Raw genomic sequence first — 23,339 nt, forward strand, 5'->3', positions numbered from 1 at the left:
GTGTCTGTGTAACTGGATGAAGCCGACCTTCGTACAATGTTGAAAGTATTTTTATACCACCTTATCAATTCCTTATTGTTATTTATGTGTGCATTTAGGCCTTACGAGTGGAGACCAGGAGACAGAAGGAGGAAGTACCAGTATCCAGAGGCCTGTGGTTCCTCATTTGCTACCTGAGCCTATTAAACAGATTCAACCAGCGCTGACAGAAACACTTTCCCAGGTTTTGATATTACAGGTTCTGTTACATAAACGCTCACTGGGTTTCTAATTCTATACAAGGTTCTGATTATATGCTATAGGGCCAAACCTATGAGCACAGCTGACATCAAACTTAAATGAACAGGATGAGATTTTTAAAAAATTGTGGAAGTATTTGCTATGCAAAATCCTATAATTGATTTAAGGGAAAGCTGGTGTGCCAAACATAAATTCCAGTGCTTTGGTGTGTCGATATATTTTAATTATTTATTTTTACAACTGTTGTTTCTTCAGGTTGTTAATTTGCACGTGTGCACAGCCTTGACTGACATGCACGAACAGCTGTGTGTCTCCTTGTATTTTTTATTTATTTATTTTTTACCACTGGGGGTGGTACCACATACAGTACCAGAAAGGGCAGTTTTGAAGAAGCTTGGAATTTATAACCTGTTAACACAGTGTGGGATTTTTGTTTTCATGTGCCAACATTAATCTGCGTTTCTTGATGTTTGGTGTTAACATCAAACTCCTCAGTTTTCTTTATTTCGTCGCAGTTCAAGGTCATCATACAGTAGAAATGCTGTCATTAGGAAAGGCTGTATGTTAATGTAATGCTTAAAAACAAACAAAACCCCTCGGCATCATTTTTGGTGCCTATAATATGTTTTCACCCCTGTTTGTCTGTTTGTGAACAGCCTGTAACCCACAATTGTTCATATATTGTGATTAAAATTTTCACAGAGGATTCATATCCTAATAGGAAAAAACTCATTTTCAATTTTCAGGGTCAAAAGTCAAAGATAGGAAATAAATTAATTATTAAATTAATTAATCTTGGGAAATTGGAAAAATCCCTATTTTAACATTGAAAGAATTTTCAAAAATTCACAACTGTCAAAGATTCAATTTCTTTCGTATTTTAGAGTGTTATGTAGGATGGCAACCTTTGTTGACTGACAAAGTTTGATCCGGATCTGATCCATATTACAGATTTTGTGTTCATTTAATTTGATATTGAAAACCCCATTTAATGTATGCATTCTAATCCAATTACATTTGTTCCACAAATCTGATTGGTTAATCATGTGAGATTTCAGACCATAAAGTATCGAGTAGACTGTGGCAGAATATTCGACTGTTTCACATTTGATGTAGAACTCTGCGCCATGACAGTGTTTTGCAGGTATCAATAATGGTGTCATCAGCTGAGAGTGACAGAAGCTAGTGCAGCAACGACGATGCCGAAATGAGTGGATATAATTTATTTAACTGGATTGATTGATGGATTTACTGTGGATTTAACTGAACGCAGTTGATAAGATGGAGAAATCTGTGGGTCTGCTCACAGAATTTCCTGTTTGGTATGATGACGCTCTTGATACGGTAAGCTTTGATGAGCCGCCCACACCCTTTCACAACAATTCACCAACCGAATTACTTACAGAAAAATAAACCATGCAAATAATGGAATTGGATTAGAATGGGAATAACTCTGTTGTGTCTGATGATTTGCAGACGTTCATGCTGGATTTTAATGTCACAAATTGAGTTTTACCGGTGACACGTTAGCTGAGCCGGTAAAACTCAATTTGCGACCGTAAAATCCATCATGAACATCCGCAAATCATCAGACACAATTATATCTTGATCAAATGTGCCCAAATCACTTATTTGCTGCACATTTTGCATTATAGCTCAATTAAAAGTGCCTCAATCACATTCGTGTTTCTGTTATGGATTTACCTACATCACCTGACTAAGGCCCGTCTCCCCTGATTGCTCAATTTAGACGGGCGGCCAGCTTTAGGAAGTGTCCTGGTGGATCTGAACTTCTGTTTATGGATGATGGAGGCCACTGTTCTCATTGGGACTTTCAAAGTCAGCAGAAATGTTTCCGTTCCCCTCTCCAGATTTGTGCCCTGAGACAGTCCTTTTCTCAGAGGCCTACAGTAGGCATGTGGAGATTAATTGAGATGAATCGGTATCTAGATACAAATGTGCGCAATGTGAGTGTATCAAGGGAACTGATTCCTGTGCCTTAATGTTGAATCTGGTAAATTTTCTGCTTATAAGGAGTAAAACAAATCCTCTGCCTCTAGTAGAATCGGAAGAAGAATATCATAGTACCATACTGAATTGCAGCTTCTTTTCTATTTACATTTTAGGTATAATTTCTTTGCATCATGTTGAATCGCATCGTGAGGAATTGAATCGCCATCAAATACTACATATCAAATCGAATGGGGAACGGGATCGTATTGCTGGTTGTGAATCGAGATGCATATCGAATCATTGTCAGTGATGAGATTCACATGCGTAGTCTACAGACAATTCCTTTGACTTCATGCTTGGTTTGTGCTCTGACTGTCCACTGTGGGACCTTATATGTAGACAGGTGTGTGTCTTTTCAAATCATGTCCAGTCAACTGAATTTACCTCAGGTGGACTCCAGTTAACTTGTAGAAACATCTCAGTGATGATCAGTGGAAACAGGAGTCACCTGAACTCAATTTAGTGCTTCATGGCAAAACTGAATATTTATGTACATGTGATTTCTAAGTTTTGTATATGTGCTGTGAATACTTTCCAGATGCACTGTACCTTCCTCGATTAATCCAAAATGATTTTATGACTAACTTTTAACTAGTCAGTAAACATTGCCTGCTTCAAGATGGCAGTGTCTTTTGTGCAGCAGTGAGTATTTTGAACTACTTGTGCCAAATGTAAATGGGTGAAACAGATTGTGCACTAAACCCTGTTGGTAAATCATTAGTTGGCTGAAATGTAAACTGTGTAGAGATCAGCTGACATGGTCCATTGTCAAATTGATTCACATCTCAGTTATGGAGTTCCACAAGGTTCTGTGCTAGGACCAGTTTTATTCACTTTATACATGCTTCCCTTAGGCAGTATTATTAGACAGCATTGCTTAAATTTTCATTGTTACGCAGATGATACCCAGCTTTATCTATCCATGAAGCCAGAGGACACACACCAATTAGCTAAACTGCAGGATTGTCTTACAGACATAAAGACATGGATGACCTCTAATTTCCTGCTTTTAAACTCAGATAAAACTGAAGTTATTGTACTTGGCCCCACAAATCTTAGAAACATGGTGTCTAACCAGATCCTTACTCTGGATGGCATTACCCTGACCTCTAGTAATACTGTGAGAAATCTTGGAGTCATTTTTATCAGGATATGTCATTCAAAGCGTATATTAAACAAATATGTAGGACTGCTTTTTTGCATTTACGCAATATCTCTAAAATTAGAAAGGTCTTGTCTCAGAGTGATGCTGAAAAACTAATTCATGCATTTATTTCCTCTAGGCTGGACTATTGTAATTCATTATTATCAGGTTGTCCTAAAAGTTCCCTAAAAAGCCTTCAGTTAATTCAAAATGCTGCAGCTAGAGTACTAACGGGGACTAGAAGGAGAGAGCATATCTCACCCATATTGGCCTCTCTTCATTGGCTTCCTGTTAATTCTAGAATAGAATTTAAAATTCTTCTTCTTACTTATAAGGTTTTGAATAATCAGGTCCCATCTTATCTTAGGGACCTCGTAGTACCATATCACCCCAATAGAGCGCTTCGCTCTCAGACTGCAGGCTTACTTGTAGTTCCTAGGGTTTGTAAGAGTAGAATGGGAGGCAGAGCCTTCAGCTTTCAGGCTCCTCTCCTGTGGAACCAGCTCCCAATTCAGATCAGGGAGACAGACACCCTCTCTACTTTTAAGATTAGGCTTAAAACTTTCCTTTTTGCTAAAGCTTATAGTTAGGGCTGGATCAGGTGACCCTGAACCATCCCTTAGTTATGCTGCTATAGACGTAGACTGCTGGGGGGTTCCCATGATGCACTGTTTCTTTCTCTTTTTGCTCTGTATGCACCACTCTGCATTTAATCATTAGTGATCGATCTCTGCTCCCCTCCACAGCATGTCTTTTTCCTGGTTCTCTCCCTCAGCCCTAACCAGTCCCAGCAGAAGACTGCCCCTCCCTGAGCCTGGTTCTGCTGGAGGTTTCTTCCTGTTAAAAGGGAGTTTTTCCTTCCCACTGTAGCCAAGTGCTTGCTCACAGGGGGTCGTTTTGACCGTTGGGGTTTTACATAATTATTGTATGGCCTTGCCTTACAATATAAAGCGCCTTGGGGCAACTGTTTGTTGTGATTTGGCGCTATATAAAAAAAAAATTGATTGATTGATTGAGTTTGTCATAGCATGAACTTGAGTACCAAAGATCATTCTGGCTTTATTCTAAGTTAACATTTGGTGAAAATGAGGATTTGAGTGGTTACAGAGGTTTCCTGTGCGTGTAACTGTTTGTCACAGAGGCGATTACCTAATAAGAGAGGACCACCTGTCCTGCAGAATCGCCTTCAGAAGAGAGGAAATGCTTCAGATACGCTGATGGACGATGTGGCTGACGGCAAAAAAGAAGACAGAGATGAGGGCGCCATCAGGTGGGTCTTGTGTGATTCCACTGCAGCTTAAGTGATAAGTAGCACAAGGAGTAACCCAGGTAGAAGTTGTGGAGGCGAACGTTTTATTGAGAAATTGTTTAATCAGTGCTAATGTTCCACATTCAACTGGTTAGTGTGCAGACATTGTTCCTCCATCATCAACAGCGATTCAGATCATGGTGATCGAGTGCTCTCTCAAAGGTCAACAATGGCACGTGAACAAGGGCTACCAGTATGTAGACCTGGGTTTGATTCTGTCCTTGCACAAGTCACTTATGCTGCAGTCACATGCTGGCTTTAAGCATTGGACTGTAAACTGAATGTTTTCAATGAGACGTTGACAGAAAAATTTCACCACCTCTGGCTGTGAAAGTGGGAACCATGTACTGCAATGACACTAAGTGTCAAAAGTTACAAATTTTCAACTTGTGCAGCTTGCCACAACAAGAAGTACAAACTGGATGTTGTTTATCTTCAACAAGTAGGAAAGAGATTATTTATTTAAAGGAAAACTATGTACGTTTGGTCAGTTTTTCTGCTGTTTCATCTGTTTTTTTTTTTTTTGTTTTTTTTTTCTCTTTTTGGTCGCACTCTTCTCTACGGCACTCTCCCTACAGCTTGGGAGTGCTTATGTCACAAAACTGTTGTAAAAATAACTCATTGTTGGCACCTCCTTCCCCGTGGCTCTCTGTGGATTTGTTCTTATGCAATCCGTGAATCCATGTCAAGAAAGCGACAATCCAGAAATGAACCGAGTTTATCTCAGATCGCTCTCTCTCTCTCTCTCTCTCTCTCTCTCTCTCTCTCTCTCTCTCTCTCTCTCTCTCTCTCTCTCTCTCTCTCTCTCTCTCTCTCTCTCTCTGCCTGTCTCACATATGTGATTGCTCTCTCTGTTCCTGTCTCTCTCGCTCTGCCCCTCTACCCTGCTTGTTTCTCAGTTTCATTTCTCATTTCAGTGGAGCTTTATTGATATGAGGAACATGTTTACATTGTCAACACAAGTGTTACATAGAGCAAAAAATAAAAAATTAACAAGATACAGATACAGTTAATAGTCTACAGTAAATAAATATGTTAACAGGAGATATAGGATTTTAAATAATAGTAAAAATTGTGCTTTCTGTGTAAAAATATACTATAAAATGTGTTATATTGGTGTTTTCCATTGGACATGGAGGATGGATTTACAGAATTCTGCATGCAGAGTCTCAATTTGGTGTTTATCCCATTTTACAAAATCCTGATTGGCAAGTGGGCCCAGCCTTCAGTTTTAAAGAGAAATAGGTTCTGTGACAGAATCCAATATTGTGAGCCAGATTTGAATTGGGATGTCTACTTTGATGTTCTTTTTGATGGTATAAAAAGCCCTTCTTGTCTCGTCTCTCAGGTTATTTAGAGCTTTGTTGAAATTGCCTGTGGTGCTGATGTTTATTTTGAGGTAGGTGTAGTTTTTTGTTTGTTTTAGGACCATCTTATCCAGGTAGAAATTACATTTGTGTGACTGGAGGCTGGGTCCTTTTTGGAATATCATAATTTTTTTTCTTGGTTAGATTCACTGTCAAGGCCCAGATTTGGGAGAAATTGTGTAGAAGGTCAAGTTGTTGTAGCCCTTCTTTGGTTGGAGACAGCAACACCAGGTCATTTCCCAAAAACATTTGATTTCTGTGACACCGGTGCTGCCGACTGTTCTAATGATTTGGCCCATTCATAGATGTATATGTTGAAGAGGGTTGGGCTCAAACTGCATCCCTTTCTGACCCCCCTGCTTTGGAGAAAGAAGTCTGTTTTTTTTTTTTTTTTTTTGCCAAGTTCATGGCACACCTGTTTGTGTACTTTGACTTTATGATATATGTTTTTGCTCCAATCCCACTTTCCAACAGTTTGTACAGCAGACCGTTGTGCCAAATTGAGTCAAATGCTTTTTTTGAAACCTGCAAAACAGGAGAATAGTTTGCCCTTGTTTTTGTTTATTTGGTTGTCATTTAGGGTGCTGAGGGTGAAAATATGTTCTGTTGTACAGTTTCTCACTCTGCCAGGACGTGCACAATCAGTGAAGAAATATAACATCACGCTTTCACAGTGAACTCTACTCCAAAGCTTTCTCTAGCAGCACACAGCAGCTCGTCTGACACGGACTCTCTACACCCAAAGAGATTAAAGGGAATAATGTGATCATTAATCATCAGATGACAAGATAAAACCTCTTAAATCATTTTAAAGTCACTTTTAAGCAGAAAGTTGCTACTGACGCTTTAAAATGACAGAGGCGCAGCAACAGTGGCTACGGCACTCTGATCACTTCCTCCATCTTTTCTGATGAAATAATGCTGAATTTATGTAGAAATGATCGTTGTACAAAAGCTTCAGATATCTGTCGCTGAGATAGATGATGACTGGAGGAAGTTTGAAGCAGAAACGAGGTGATAATAGGTGAACCACGGCTGACACACAGAAATGATGCATGTGCATGGAAGGCAGGGGGGGCTGTTTTTTTTTGTTTTTTTTTTGGGGGGGGGGGGGGGGGGGCTGTTTGGGCAGCGACACCGGGATGACTGTTTTTCAACTGCCAAATGTGAACATAGCATTAATCAACATTGTCCCAGTCCATGCGGTTGTAAGTGAGTACTGGACTTGGAGTGATGTTTGCATGATAGTCCTGTGATCTTACTGTTTTTTTTTTTTTTTTTCTCTGCTCACTCTCAGGTGGCGTGGGACAGTAATAGACGCAAACCGAGCTGTAGAGGATGTCAAAGATGGGGAAAATAAGGATTCACCTACTAATCAACGAGCCAAATTACCCAAAGACGCAGGTTATTTTTTTTATTGTTTTTTATTTTTTTATTTTTTTTGCCAGCTTGCACTCGGCCGAGACGGACGCATTTTCTCTTCTCTCCCACCCTCCTTATCTTTCCTGCTTCTGTGGCGTGTTGTCTGTGAGGCTCCAGTTTTTGCTCTTCTGAAAAGCGACAAAAATGGATTTGTTAAAGTGGTCCCTGAACACAATTGACACTGTTTTTTCTACAAGACATTCGGGGGCGGAGGACCCGACCTGTCCTGCCGGGACGCATGTGATGGGCTACGTGATGGACTCGTGGAGGAGATGGCAGGTCATGTGCCTTTACACGCTGTCTGTGGAGGACGTCGAAGATATGTATCTATTTGGCTTGGGAGTGACCGGCTTTCTGTTGTGTGGTGCGGGCATAGCGCTGGTTTACTGGAAAATTAAAAAAGTGGAGGTTGTTTTGATTGGGCCGTCCAGATTGCCCCACTTGATTGATTCGATTGGAAGGACAGTGACTGCTCAGTCGGCGGGTATTAACCGCATGTTGGAAACCATCTCTGGGAGGATTGCAGCGCTGGAAAACCGCCTTGACCGTCAGTAATGACCACATCCTTTCTACATTCAGATGCATTGAGAGCCACTTTGTTCTCAGAACTGTGGAATCTTTCAGGCGTCTTTCAGACATTCATTTGGCTTCCCCAAGACAGCTGCACTTCAAGGCTGCTGCGATTAAAAAACCTCCAAGAAGATTAAACACTCAAGCCTCGCTTCCCCGGTCTCCCCCTCCCTCAACTTCTCCAGCTCTGACGTTGACTGTGAACAGTGACTGCTGAGAGCTGAACCCCCCCTCCCTTCCAGGATTCAGTCATGGCCGTTGTTTAGCGACAAAAAGGGCTGCTACTGGAGTGTTCTGATAAACTGGAGTTTCAAATCTTGGCTGTTGTCCTGTGTTCTTGTTTGTGTGTGTGTTTACTGTTCTCTGTGCTGATAAGAGTTTTTTCCTCATTGTTGTGGCTTCTCAAAGGCAGCAACCTTGAGGGTTTTTTTTTTTCTCTTCCTTACCTTGTGTGTGCTTTTTTATATGTTTATGTACCGGGCCGGCCTATGTGTGTTGTGTGTTATGTGTGTGTCGTGTGTTATGGGTCGGTCTTGGTTTGCTCAGCCCTGCTGTTGACCAAGGCAGGGATGTACATCTGGAGCTGGTCCCCGGGCGCCTAATGGCGACTTCTGCTCCTGCTGGCAATTAGGATGGGTTAAATGCAGTAGACACATTTCATTGTGCAGGGAACATGTTCTTCTGTGCATATGACAATAAAATTCCTTTGAATCCTTATTTCATTACCATTATTTGTCAGAAATTATTTTATTTATTTTTGCTGTGCACTTTAAGTGAAGTGAGAAGAGGTTTATTCTGATGCTGATTTTAAAATCTGACATCTGTTAAGCACAACTGTAACTTAAAGGTACCTTTTAAGGAAGCTAATTTTGGTCATCAGCTGGCTTAAAAACAGATATTAAAGTTTGTAGTGAAAAATAACCCTGAAGTTTTGGGGGGGGTCAGGCTGCAAATTTTTATTTTGTTTCTTTAACCCTCTGGGGTCCAAGGGCATTTTCTCAATTATACCTTACCTTCAGTAATTTCCCGTTGAATGCCCATGTGTTACACATAAAAATGTTCAGAAGAATTTCAACTTTCTGAATGTGAAACAGATATTTTTCTAGACCAATGTTTATACATATAATTTTGATCTAAATCTGAAATACATTTTTAGAAATTGTTCAGATCTTTAGTGAATATACACCTTATTAACTGTTTCGGTGTTAGAAATGGGTTTGTAATTAAATAGGGAAAAAATGCATACCCAGATAGCAGTGCTGGATAGGAAAATAAACTAAATGCACACTCCAATCTCTTTTATACTTTATTAATCAACGTTTTGGCCCATGGCCTTGATATGTTTACCAAAGTCTTTCAGTCACAATAGTTAGTGGAACATGTGAAAAAGATTTTATGTTGCAGCAGCGCTGTCCACTGGGAACCACAAAGCAGAGACCTGTTACCTTCCAATAGAACATTTGTAAAATAAACTCACTCATGGGTTCCAGCTTGAAACCTAATGTCTGCAGTCACTCTTTTTTGAATGAATAAAGTCCTTTAGTGATGAAAACCATTACATCCAATTTGCACTATTCTCATGATTGCTCCATCCCTCCACTCATGTTTTTCCACAATATTTTCTTTCTAAAAGTAATTTAAAAATGTTTTCAGATTGATGTAGTCTTCTTTTGCATTTTATAAGGGACCCATGTGATCTTCTCAGGCCTCTAGGATTGGCTGTGAGTCAAAGATTGTCTGGAGGGAAGGTGGAAACTACAGATGAGACTTTGTAGTTTCGGGAAGTGGTCTAATGAAGTCTCTGACATTCAGTCACTGATCTATGAATACAAATATGATGAAAAGCAGACTTGAACTTGTTGGCACATCCATGGACCGCAGAGGGTTAATGGAGGGTGTGTTCAGAAATTTGGTCAAACGTTTCAGTTTATTTTCAACTTTTGATTTCAATTTCAGCTGAGGGATATAAAGTGAGTTTACTTTTTAAGACACGTGTTGGCTTGTATTGTATTGGCTGAAAATGTGTAAACTATGACACCTTTAAATGCAAAGGAGCTGCTGCCGACCATGCCCCCTCTTCCTTCACAGAGTGGGCGTGTCTCTCTCTCTCTCCCACAGAGCGTGTGTGGGTGTGTCCCATGGAGCAAACACCGGTCAGTGGGCATGTCTCACAGAGCTAGCAGGAGTCCAGAAATACAGTTCCATGCATATGCTACAGAAGTCTAATGTGGCTTGAATTTAACTTATATTGGGGCAGTTTTTACATACACAGTCACAGAATTATGGGACATTGGGGGAATTTTTAACACAAAACCTGATTTGTACATTAGTGTACAAGATGAATAAAAGATGGTTTTGCAGAATCTGACTCCTTGAAATCATTTTAAGTGGAAACTTTTCATTCTCTGACATCAGGTTTTTGTATTGGTCTATTGACTTGGGTGAGATAGTAAACTGGTATCTCAGCAGGCTTAAGGTCTTTCTCATATTATGTAACTTTCCGTACAGATTAATCTGCCTGTTGACATTAGTCATCTTCTGTTCTTTATAAATTAAGAACTAAAACACATCTCAGATGTTAATAATTGGTTACCTGTGGCCTTATTATATAATTTAGTTTTTGTGGCGTTCCTGCATGTGTGGACCAATCAAATGTGTGAGGGTTAAAGTTTGTATTTTATTCTTGAGTGTGTACATTTTTATTTCTTTTATTACTGTGGTTCATAGTCGTTATTTTGAGTGTGTGTGTTTTAACATCAGTTGTTTTTATTATAATGATGTTGTAAAGCACTTTGTAAAAATCTTCTGCAAAGTGTCATACAGGTGAATTATTATAGTAGTATTTTGTGTGTTGTGTTTTGCAGACACTAGCCGGCTGGAAGCCGTGCGTGATGCTTTCAGACATGCGTGGAAGGGCTATAAAGACTTTGCTTGGGGTCATGATGAGCTAAGGCCCATCTCCAAGTCCTACAGTGAGTGGTTTGGCCTTGGTTTGACCCTGATTGATGCCCTGGATACCATGTGGATTCTTGGGCTGAAAGCAGGTAATATCATATACTAGCTTGTACAAGAAACCTACATGTTTTATGAAATGTAATAGGAAGTATTAAAGAAAAGTTGGGATAGGCTCCAGCCCCCCGCGACCCTTAATTGGACTAAGCGGTAGAAGATGGATGGATGGATGTTTTTTTTTTTTTTTTTTTAAGAAAAGTTTGATGACATAAAATCTATGGAAAAATTCATATTTTTAAATTTGCTGTAATTTTCAGCAGTGAAAGTGACCCAAATTAGTTACATTTTAAAATTTAACAATAAAACTAATTCTACTAACACTAATTGGTGTTTTGTAGAGGGTGTGGGGGGTTGAGGGGCTTGCGATGTGCCTTGTCTGTTTATGATGAGAATGTTATATTCCTTCCACCTAAAAAAAAAAACAACAAAAAAACAAAACAAAGCAAACAAACAGTTGCAGGTATTCTTTTAATTCCGACACTGCCCAAAGTGTGTCCTTTACAACTGTATATTAACTTTGGCTTTAACTACAGGCAGTTGATGAAAACACATTTTCCAACTTTTTATATAAGAACATTTCTAATCAGTGCAGCACTGTATTGCACAGTTTGCTATTAGTTGGAGGATATGGGCCAGTTTTGTGCTTCAAATGAAACTGGCACCTTACAAAAGCAAATGTCACTGTTTTCTTTTCTGCACACAGTCAAAACCACAGTCATGAAATGCTTTGTATACTTTAACATTTTCAAGGCTTCTAAAGATTTGTCATGCTGTCTGCCAGAATTTGAAGAAGCAAAGGCGTGGGTCGCCACAGAACTCAGCTTCAACAAGAATGTTGACGTCAACTTGTTTGAAAGCACCATCCGCATCTTGGGAGGCCTGCTCAGTACCTACCACCTGACTGGAGACGGTCTGTTCCTGGAAAAGGCTGTGAGTCACTACCATCGATTGCGTGCACATAGTCAATGTCACCCGTAGGTTTTCTGAAATGCGGGTTTGAGGCTCATCTGGTTGTGGCTGTGGGTGTCGCCATATTGACAGTGCTCGACTCTGAGCCAACTCATAAAGGGGTAAAATGTGGGCAAGACCAGTGTGATCTGTTCTGATGAATTGAATGTACTGTCCTATGTTTAAGCTACCAAACTAGCTAAGGCTAAGAAGCTAGGTAGTCAGGTAGCCAAGTGATTTTTAACACATATTTTTGCAGACTGGGCGGTGACTTGAATACGTGGTGGCTTAGGTCAAGTGAAGTCTGGCAGCATGTGCTGGTGTCACGCGTCGCCATGTTCATGCCTTGGGTCCTGGATGGCAACCACCCAGACAGCCAACTGGTCCATCCCCACCTCTCGAAAGTAACCATCTATCTGCATCCCCTTGTCCTTCTCCAGCCATTGGGTCTTCAACAGTCAGACTCATATGTGCTGGATCATGCATAGAGAAACCCGCCACATGGCAAAAATGTCAAAGCTGCCTCTCCCTCTCAAAGCAAGCGATGCGTCATCTGAGTATCCCTAAGTAAACGCTCGTTTGACATGGTCATTCTAGTGGTACGCAAGGATCCAGTCTTTGGTACCAAGTTGCTTTGGAGGTGTCATGGGTGTTTGTATTGAAAACTACTGCGACTGGCGTATTGCAATTTGAATTCAATCTTCAATTTATTTTGATTTATATAGCGCCAAACCACAACAAAGTTGCCTCAAGGCGCTTCACACAAATAAGGTCTAATCTTACTAACCCCCAGAGCAACAGTGGTAAAGAAAAACTCCCTCTGAGGAAGAAACCTCAAGCAGATCAGACTCAAAGGGGTAACCCTCTGCTTGGGCCATGCTACAAAACATAAATTACAGAACAATTCACAAAACGAATATACAGGAAATGTTTCTGGTACATAGGACAGGAGGGTCTCCAGCACAACTACCACACCCATCTCTGGATGGAGTTGCATCTTAAACAGAGAAAAAACAGAATCAGGCATCAGAAAGACAAGAAATACAGTATAATTTGTCAGCATTAAACAACAAGATAAACAGGAAATACTAAGGTGATCGCCGGCCACTAGCCCTAAACTTCACTAAAAGACTCAGAATTTAGATAAAGTTGAGGCCGCGGCGCGCTCCGTTTCCTAATAAAATGTATTAAGAGTAAAAACCGTAGAACTATACTATACCAGTATGCTAGCTATACGAAAGGGAAAATAAGTGCGTTTTAAGTCTGGACTTGAAAGTCTCTACAGAATCTGTTTTATTGATGCAGGGATATCATTCCACAGAACGGGGCACAATGAGACAAAGCTCTATGACCTACAGTCTTCTTATTCACCCTAGGGACACAAAGTAGTCCTGCACCTTGAGAACGCAAAGCCCAGGCCGGTACATAAGGTTTAATTAGGTCAGCTACGTAGGGAGGTGCCAGTCGGTGAACAATTTTATAGACTAGTAGCAGAACCTTAAAATCTGATCTCACTGTGACAGGAAGCCAGTAAAGGGATGCCAAAAAGGGTGTAATGTGGTCAAAATTTCTGCTTCGTGTCAAAAGTCTGGCAGCAGCATTTTGAACCAATTGGAGAGCCCTAAAGTTGGACTGCAGTAAACCAGAAAATAGAACATTGCAGTAGTCCAGTCTAGAAGAGATCAGGGTCTCAGCATCAGCCATAGACAGGATGGGATGAATCTAAGCTATATTTCGCAGGTGGATGAAAGCAGTCCTCGGAATATTTCTAATGTGGAGGACAAAGGACAATGTAGGATTAAAAATTACCCCAAGGTTCCACACTTTGTCAGTGTGATGTATGACACACGAGCCGAGGCTAAGCGCTAACTAGTCAAATTGATGCCGATGATTGCCTCACTAACCATAGCACCATCAATGTACAGTGTATCCAGTAAGTGTTCACAGCACCTCACGGTTTCCACATTTTCTTATGTTACAGCCTTATGGAGTAAATTTATTTTTTTCCCCTAAAATTCTCCTCACAACACCCCATAATGACAACATGAACAAAGATTGAAATTTTTGTGAGTTTATTAAAAATAAAAACCAAGGTAATCACACGTACGTAAGTATTCACAGCGTTTGCCATGGAACTCAAAATTGAGCTCAGGTGCCTCCTGTTTCCATTGATCATCCTTGAGATGTTTCTACAGCTTAACTGTAGTCCGCCTGGGGTGAATTCAGTTGATTGGACATGATTTGGAAAGACACACGTCTGTCTACATATAAGGTCCCACAGTTGACAGTCCGAGCACAAACCAAGCATGAAGTCAAAAGAATTGTTTGTAGACCTCAAAGACAGGATTGTCTCAAGGCACAAATCTGGGGAAGGGTACAGAACCATTTCTGCTGCTTTGAAGGTCCCAGTGAGCACAGTGGCCTCCATCATCTGTAAATGGAAGTTCAGATCCACCAGGACTCTTCCTAGAGCTGGCCACCTGTCTAAACTGAGCAATCGGGGGAGAAGGGCCTTAGTCAGGGAGGTGACCAAGAACCTAATGGTCACTCTGTCAGAGCTCCAGCATTCCTCTGTGGAGAGAGGAGAACCTTCCAGTAGGACAACCAACTCTGCAGCAATCCACCAATCAGGCCTGTATGGTAGAGTGGCCAGATGGAAGCCACTCCTTAGTAAAAGGCACATGGCAGCTCACCTAGAGTTTGCGAAAAGACTCCTGAAGGACTCTCAGACCATGAGAAACAAAATTCTCTGGTTTGATGAGACAAAGATTGAACTCTTTGGTGTGAATGCCAGGCACCATGTCTGGAGGAAACCAGGCACCATCCCTACAGTGAAGCATGGTGGTGGCAGCATCATGCTGTGGGATGTTTTTCAGCAGCAGGAACTGGGAGACTAGTCAGGATTGAGGGAAAGATGAATGCAGCAATGTACAGAGACATCCTGGATGAAAACCTGCTCCAGAGCGCTCTTGACCTCAGACTGGGATGACGGTTCATCTTTCAGCAGGACAATGACCCTAAGCACACAGCCAAGATATCAAAGGAGTGGCTTCAGGACAACTCTGTGAAAGTCCTTAATTGGCCTAGCCAGAGCCCAGACCTGAATCTGATTGAAAATCTCTGACCTCTGTAAAGGTCTTGAAAATGGCTGTGCACTGATGCTCCCCATCCAACCTGATGGCGTTTGAGAGCTGCTGCAAAGAAGAATGGACAAAACTGCCCAAAGATAGGTGCACCAAGCTTGTGGCATCATATTCCAGAAGACTTGAGGCCGTAACTTCTGCTAAAGGTGCATCAACAAAGTATTGAGCAAAGTGTGTGAATACTTACGTACACGTGATTTCTTAATTTTTTTTAAAATTTTGAATCAGTTTGTAAAATTGTCATTATGGGGTGTTGTGTGTAGAATTTTGAGGAAACAAATTAATTTACTCTTTGTTGGAATAAGGCTGTAACATACAATATTAAGTGCTGTGAATGCTTTCTGGATCCACTGCACCTAACACCACTTAACAGTGTTAACATACAAATAAATACTAAAATTCACTGAACTCACTGAAAATACTGCAGCAAGCTGTGTTACCTCAGATATTGTATTAAAATGCTTAGGATAAAGGTCAAACAGAGTCTGGAACACAGATAACGGCCCGCTAGGAGTGTCCACCTGGGCTTGGCACACACTTGCACCTCGTAGTCTTTCAAATCAGCCACACCCCTAATTATGCACAGTATTTTACTGTGTTGCTTTTAGCTTTTGTAGGATCTTACTCTGTTTTTTTTCCACAGTATGGTACAGTATATGTACTCATATGGTTTTACTGGACCTTCTGTTATTATGTTTATTACAACCCCAATTCCAATGAAATTGAGACATTGTGTAAAATGTAAATAAAAACAGAATACAATGATTTGCAAAGCCTCTTCAATCTATATTCAGTTGAATACACCACAAAGACTAGATATTTAATGTTCAAACTGATAAACTTTGTTTTTGTGCAAATATTTGCTCATTTTGAAATGGATGCCTGTAACACGTTTAAAAAAAAATTGGACAGTGGTATGTTTACCACTGTGTTACATCACCTTTCCTTCTAACAACACTCAATAAGCATTTGGAACTGAGGACACTAATTGAATTGTTGAAGCATTGTAGGTGGAATTCTTTCCCATTCTTGCTTGATGTACGACTTCAGTTGTTCAACAGTCCGGGGTCTCCGTTCTCGTATTTTGCGCTTCATAATTCGCCGCACATTTTTAATGGGCGACAGGTCGGGACTGCAGGCAGGCCAGTCTAGAACCCGCACTCTTTTACTACGAAGCCACGCTGTTGTAACACGTGCAGAATGTAGCTTGGCATTGTCTTGCTGAAATAAGCAGGGACGTCCTTGAAAAAGATGTTGCTTGGATGGCAGCATGTGTTGCTCCAAAACCTGGATGTACCTTTCAGTATTGATGGTGCCATCACAGATGTGTTAAGTTATCCATGTCATGGGCACTAACACACCCCATACCGTCATAGACGCTGGCTTTTGGACGTTGCGTTGGTAACATTCTGGATGGTCTTTTTCCTCTTTTGTCCAGAGGACACGACGTCCATAATTTCCAAAAACAATTTGAAATGTGGACTTATCAGACCACAGTACACTTTTCCACTTTGTGTCTGTTCATTTCAAATGAGCTCGGGCCCAGAGAAGGCTGCGGTGTTTCTTGATGTTGTTGATGTATGGCTTTCACTTTGCATGGTAGAGTTTTAACTTGCACTTGTAGATGTAGCAATGAACTGTTAACTGACAATGGTTTTCTGAAGTGTTCCTGAGCCCACGCGATAAGATCCTTTACACATTGATCTTCGTTTTTAATGCAGTGCTGCCTGAGGGATCGAAGGTCACAGGCATTCATTGTTGGTTTTCGGCCTTGGGGCCTACATGTAGAAAGTTCTCCAGATTCTCTGAATCTTCTGATTATATTATGGACTGTAGATGATGGAATCCCTAAATTCCTTGCAATTGAACGTTGAGAAATGTTGTTCTTAAACTGTTGGCAAGGTTGGGTAGGATTACTTTGAAAGAATACATGTGGATTACATGTATGTATGTACATACATTTGGATTACTTGTAATCTGATTACTTTTGGATTACATTTCAAAGTAATCCTACCCAACCTTGACTGTTGGACTGTCTTTTCATGCAGTTGTTCACAAAGTGGTGATTCCTTTTATACCCAATCATGACACTCACCTGTTTCCAATTAACCTGTTCACCTGTGGAATGTTCCAAACAGGTCTTTGAGCATTCATCAACTTTCCCAGTCTTTTGTTGCCCCTGTCTCATCTTTTTTAAAATTTGTTGCAGGCATCCATTTAAAAAAATGAGCAAATATTTGCCAAAAATCACGTCAGCTTTTCAGATGAACAGCTATTCAAGCATCCAGATGGTTTACAGCGGAGTGGATTTTGTGTGTGTGTGTGTGTGTGTGTTACAAGAATTAGCAGTGTCAAAGCACCAATCAAATGACAAGGACCCACTCAGCTGTTATATAAAGTTTAATCACTCTCAAATTTAAGCCGAGAGCCTTTGAGCTCATATTTAGCTGCTTCTTTTTTGCACTGTACTAGTTTTGTCCCTTTTTGCATACAGTTTGTCAGCTGAGCATATACAAGAAACCTGCACACTGTTTGGTATTTCCTGATTCTGATTTGCCACTTATGGATGACACTTTCACATTTTGGTGTTCATTGTTCTCCACCTGCAAATATCTGTGTGTGTTGTGTGCCTTTTCCTTTGCAGAAGGATATTGGCTCCAGACTGATGCCAGCCTTCAACACTCCGTCTAAGATCCCGTACTCTGACGTGAACATTGGGAAAGGTACAGCTCACCCCCCTCACTGGACCTCCGACAGCACTGTGGCCGAGGTTACAAGCATCCAGCTGGAGTTCAGAGAGCTCAGCCGCCTCACCCAGGATCCACAGTATCAGGTACTCACTTGACAAGTACACTCAACAAACATATAAACACAACACTTTTGGTTTTGCTCCCATTTTGTATGAGATGAACTCAAAGATCTAAAACTTTTTCCACATACACAATATCACCATTTCCCTCAAATATTGTTCACAAACCAGTCTAAATCTGTGATAGTGAGCACTTCTCCTTTGCTGAGATAATCCATCCCACCTCACAGGTGTGCCATATCAAGATGCTGATTAGAAACCATGATTAGTGCACAGGTGTGCCTTAGACTGCCCACAATAAAAGGCCACTCTGAAAGGTGCAGTTTTGTTTTATTGGGGGGGGGGGGATACCAGTCAGTATCTGGTGTGACCACCATTTGCCTCATGCAGTGCAACACATCTCCTTCGCATAGAGTTGATCAGGTTGTCAATTGTGGCCTGTGGAATGTTGGTCCACTCCTCTTCAATGGCTGTGCGAAGTTGCTGGATATTGGCAGGAACTGGTACACGCTGTCGTATACGCTGGTCCAGAGCATCCCAAACATGCTCAATGGGTGACATGTCCGGTGAGTATGCCGGCCATGCAAGAACTGGGACATTTTCAGCTTACAAGAATTGTGTACAGATCCTTGCAACATGGGGCTGTGCATTATCCTGCTGCAACATGAGGTGATGTTCTTGGATGTATGGCACAACAATGGGCCTCAGGATCTCGTCACGGTATCTCTGTGCATTCAAAATGCCATCAATAAAGTGCACCTGTGTTCTTCGTCCATAACAGACGCCTGCCCACACCATAACCCCACCGCCACCATGGGCCACTCGATCCACAACATTGACATCAGAAAACCGCTCACCCACACGATGCCACACACGCTGTCTGCCATCTGCCCTGGACAGTGTGAACCGGGATTCATCCGTGAAGAGAACACCTCTCCAACGTGCCAAACACCAGCGAATGTGAGCATTTGCCCACTCAAGTCGGTTACGACGACGAACTGGAGTCAGGTCGAGACCCCGATGAGGACGACGAGCATGCAGATGAGCTTCCCTGAGACGGTTTCTGACAGTTTGTGCAGAAATTCTTTGGTTATGCAAACCAATTGTTTCAGCAGCTGTCCGAGTGGCTGGTCTCAGACGATCTTGGAGGTGAACATGCATGATGTGGAGGTCCTGGGCTGGTGTGGTTACATGTGGTCTACGGTTGTGAGGCTGGTTGGATGTACTGCCAAATTCTCTGAAACGCCTTTGGAGACGGCTTATGGTAGAGAAATGAACATTCAATACACGAGCAACAGCTCTGGTTGACATTCCTGCTGTCAGCATGCCAATTGCACGCTCCCTTAAGCGCCTTAAGACTACAACTCTGCTTCCTGGTCCCAACCCTGGATAGTCACGGTTTGGAGGATTTTAGAAAATTGGACAGATTTCTAGAAATGAGAGCTGCTCCATCCAAAGTGGGATGGATGCCGTCTCTCCTAACAAGACCACGTTTTCCCCAGAAGCTTTGCCAATTATCTGTGAAGCCCACCTCATTTTTTGAACACCACTCAGACAGCCAGCAATTCAGGGAGAACATGCGGCTAAACATGTCACTCCCAGTCCGATTGGGGAGGGGCCCAGAGAAAACTACAGAGTCCAACATTGTTTTTGCAAAGTTACACACCGATTCAATGTTGATTTTAGTGACCTCCGATTGGCGTAACCGGGTATCATTACTGCCGACGTGAATTACAATCTTACCAAATTTACGCTTAGCCTTAGCCAGCAGTTTCAAATTTCCTTCAGTGTCGCCTGCTCTGGCCCCCGGAAGACAATTGACTATGGTTGCTGGTGTCGCTAACTTCACATTTCTCAAAACAGAGTCGCCAATAACCAGAGTTTGATCCTCGGTGGGTGTGTCGCCGAGTGGGGAAAAACGGTTAGAAATGTGAACTGGTTGGCGGTGTACACGGGGCTTCTGTTTAGAACTACACTTCTTCCTCACAGTCACCCAGTCGGCCTGCTTTCCCAGCTGCTCGGGATCTGCTGGAAGGGAACTAACGGCGGCTAAGCTACCTTGGTCCGCACCGACTACAGGGGCCTGGCTAGCTGTAGAATTTTCCACGGTGCGGAGCCGAGTCTCCAATTCACCCAGCCTGGCCTCCAAAGCTACGAATAAGTTACACTTATTACAAGTACCATTACTGCTAAAGTAGGTCGAGGAATAACTAAACATTTCACACCCAGAGCAGAAAAGTGCGGGAGAGACAGGAGAAGCTGCCATGCTAAATCGGCTAAGCGCTAGTAGCTGCGCTAAGCTAGCGAATTCCTAAAAACACACAAAGTGAATAATGTGTAAATAATTTAGAGGTGATTCAGCAGAGGGAGTGCTTTAATTAAGGCACGTGAAGATTACACTGTGAAACAAATCGTTATCTAGATCAATCTAACTGCGCAGATTAAACAGCTAACAGATACAGCAAAACACCGCTGTGCTCCGGAACAGGAAGTGATACAATACCGCAGTGAGAGCCAACCACCAGTAGAGGCAAGCAAGAGTAAGAGTGAGAGAGAGTGTCAGAGAGAGACAAATATATATATTTTATGCTCTGCGCAGAGGAGGAGGAGAAGAAGCAGCTTGTAAGTGCTCAGCTCCAAAGCTCTCCTAAAATCCCCTCCTCTGGCTTAGCTTTTTATTTAGTTCACCAACATGAGAAAAAACAAACAAGGACAGTCAGGGAGAGGTTGCACATGAGTCATGTCTCCATGAGGGAGATAGCAAAGCAAGGTGGCTGGAACCTTCCATTCCTGCAACATGAGCCTTGTGGCTCGTCAAAGCAGGATAAGGCACTTATGCAAAATGAAAAATAGTTTGCTCAATCATGAAGAATGCAGACAACAAGTCTTTCTTTTTAAAACCTCCTCTTCTCACAAAGAGGAAAAGTACACGTAGTCATAAAAGGAAATAAATGTTAATATAAGCATGAATTATATAAAATAAATGATAATATAAGCATGAACTATATAAAATAAATGATAATATAAGCATGAACTGTATAAAAGCCTTGACACATGGCCTGCAAATAGTCCGGATCTTAATCCAGTTGAAAATCTTTGGTGGAAGTTGAAGTAAATGGTCCATGACAAGGCTCCAACCTGCAAAGCTGATCTGGCAACAGCAATCAGAGAAAGCTGGAGCCAGATTGATGAAGAGTACTGTTTGTCACTCATTAAGTCCATGCCTCAGAGACTGCAAGCTGTTATAAAAGCCAGAGGTGGTGCAACAAAATACTAGTGATGTGTTGGAATGTTCTTTTGTTTTTCATGATTCCATAATTTTTTCCTCAGAATTGAGTGATTCCATATTTTTTTCCCTCTGCTTGGTCTAAAAAAGTAACCGTTACTGACTGCCACAATTTTTTTTTCCTGATTTCTTATAATGTTTCTTAAAGCCAGAAAGTTACCATTTGAAATGACTTTAGTTTTGTGTCATGTCTGTGATCTGCTTTTTTTCTACAAAATTAAACAACTGAATGAACATCGTCCGAGGCCGGTGATTCCATAATTTTTGCCAGGGGTTGTATACTCAAAACCTGGATTAATCTTTTTAGTCACATAGCACTACTATTATTCTGAACACTACTGTACACACAAACAAAACAGTTTGCAGTTAGCTACCAGCCTATGATGTTATTACGCTACCGTCCGTTGAATGTCTTGTAAATGACTTCATAGATGTTATTAGGTTACAAAATCAGCATTTTCAGTTTTAGAAGTGTTTATTTCTCGTTAGAGTTTCCGTAATATATGAGAAACATGTTATATAAACACATAAATGAAGCGTTTGTAGACAGACCCACCACTGATGTCATGGTGCTGCTCTACTCTGATTGGGTGTCAGCTCTGCCCCTCAAAACTAAACACGGAACAGAATGAAACAAAATGTGACTTTTTAACCTCTTAAAATCCCTCTTAGAATAGGTCCAGGTTAGCCATCTTTGAACTTGTCCAAGGTCTGTGTCCCAAGAATGTTCCCTGTGAATTTGAAGACTGGCAGTAAGAGGACTGGACTTATGCTGAACACAGATGGACAGCCGGATGCAGAGTCTTCACAATATCGATGGCTGTATGTGATGTCCTCAAGTAATCTGTGTGAGAAGAATCATCCTGCTGACAAATACTTTTGTCCACTTTGTCATGGTGTCTCATTCAGTTTACTTGCTGGTTTTCTCACCAGTAACTAAAACATTACAAAGCTGTGTTTGACTCGTTTCACTTGCGGTGATCCCGACTTGGACAGACTATAATTAGTTGCAAAATCTGACAGTGTAGTACTACAAATTAGAGAGGTGTTAGACTTCAGGCATGCACAAGTGAGCAAAATGCTCTCACCAAGATGATGCAGCATGTGTGGACCAGATGCTGTTACCATAGTTACAGCACAGAAAATGCTTTAATCCCCTGTGATGAATTCAGCACTGTGACATGGTTCAAATTCCATTTGGGTGGTGTAAATATTTCCAGGGTGTGACAAGGGCTGACTTTAACTTTTCTCCATCTTTGAGGGCCCGTTCATTTACTGGCTGCAGTGTACATGACAAAGGGCTTCATGTTTGTGTTGCGTCTGACCTCGGCCTCTGGTTTTTGGTTTTTCAGGCTGCTGTGGCTGAGATCATGAGACAGGTTCACATGGTGGGGGGGAAGCAGGATGGGCTGGTGCCCATGTTTATCAACACTAACAGCGGCCAGTTCACCCACCAGGGCGTCTACACCCTGGGCGCTCGGGCCGACAGCTACTATGAATACCTGCTGAAACAGTGGATCCAGGGAGGCAAGAAAGAGAACCAGTGAGTTGGACTAAAGTTATTCAATATTCACTTTGTATCCCGTTCATGTTGCAGATGTTATTTCACTTGGTGTTTTCTTCTGGATAAGTAGATTTACTGTCATTTTACATCTTCCCTATCATGGTTAGTCATTTCCTTTGCTGGGGTCCTTGGCCTTGACCTCATGACCTCATTATTTTACATCTGACCTCAGCTGAAGCAAATGTTTCACATTAAAACAGCATGCAAAGCCAGCTTTCACCTGGAATCAGGTTTGCCACAGCTTACTGGGGGTAAGTTCTCTCGATCTTTTAATCCGGTGGTAAGAGTGGAAGGATTCCACTCTAAGCTGCTATAACATTTTTTTTATTTTATTTTTATATTGTTCTTGATTACTACAAGATTATTTTTTGTCATTTTAGTGCCACTCATAAAGCACAAAGGTGGCAAGGATGGGAGCCTTGATAATTACAAGATAATAGCATTCAGCATTTTATAAAAAGCTCCTTGCAATACTTTAGCTGGTGTGTTGAACTGAGTTTGTGGTCTAAACA

General features: G+C 41.5%; 1 protein-coding gene across 2 annotated transcripts in view; it reads left to right on the plus strand.

The window, feature by feature from the left end:
* LOC117511297 (endoplasmic reticulum mannosyl-oligosaccharide 1,2-alpha-mannosidase-like) overlaps nucleotides 1-23,339 on the plus strand; it is a 69,255-nt gene that overhangs the window by 34,186 nt on the left and 11,730 nt on the right. For both annotated transcript variants that reach the window (XM_034171323.1, XM_034171321.1), the window contains 7 exons: nucleotides 99-223; nucleotides 4,537-4,667; nucleotides 7,371-7,477; nucleotides 10,930-11,109; nucleotides 11,859-12,007; nucleotides 17,813-18,001; nucleotides 22,616-22,806. In XM_034171323.1, the coding sequence (XP_034027214.1) occupies nucleotides 99-223; nucleotides 4,537-4,667; nucleotides 7,371-7,477; nucleotides 10,930-11,109; nucleotides 11,859-12,007; nucleotides 17,813-18,001; nucleotides 22,616-22,806 (1,072 nt within the window). The remainder of the gene's footprint in view (nucleotides 1-98; nucleotides 224-4,536; nucleotides 4,668-7,370; nucleotides 7,478-10,929; nucleotides 11,110-11,858; nucleotides 12,008-17,812; nucleotides 18,002-22,615; nucleotides 22,807-23,339) is intronic.

The sequence above is a fragment of the Thalassophryne amazonica genome, chromosome 5 (genome assembly GCF_902500255.1).
Source record: "Thalassophryne amazonica chromosome 5, fThaAma1.1, whole genome shotgun sequence".
In the NCBI taxonomy this organism is placed as follows: domain Eukaryota; kingdom Metazoa; phylum Chordata; class Actinopteri; order Batrachoidiformes; family Batrachoididae; genus Thalassophryne; species Thalassophryne amazonica.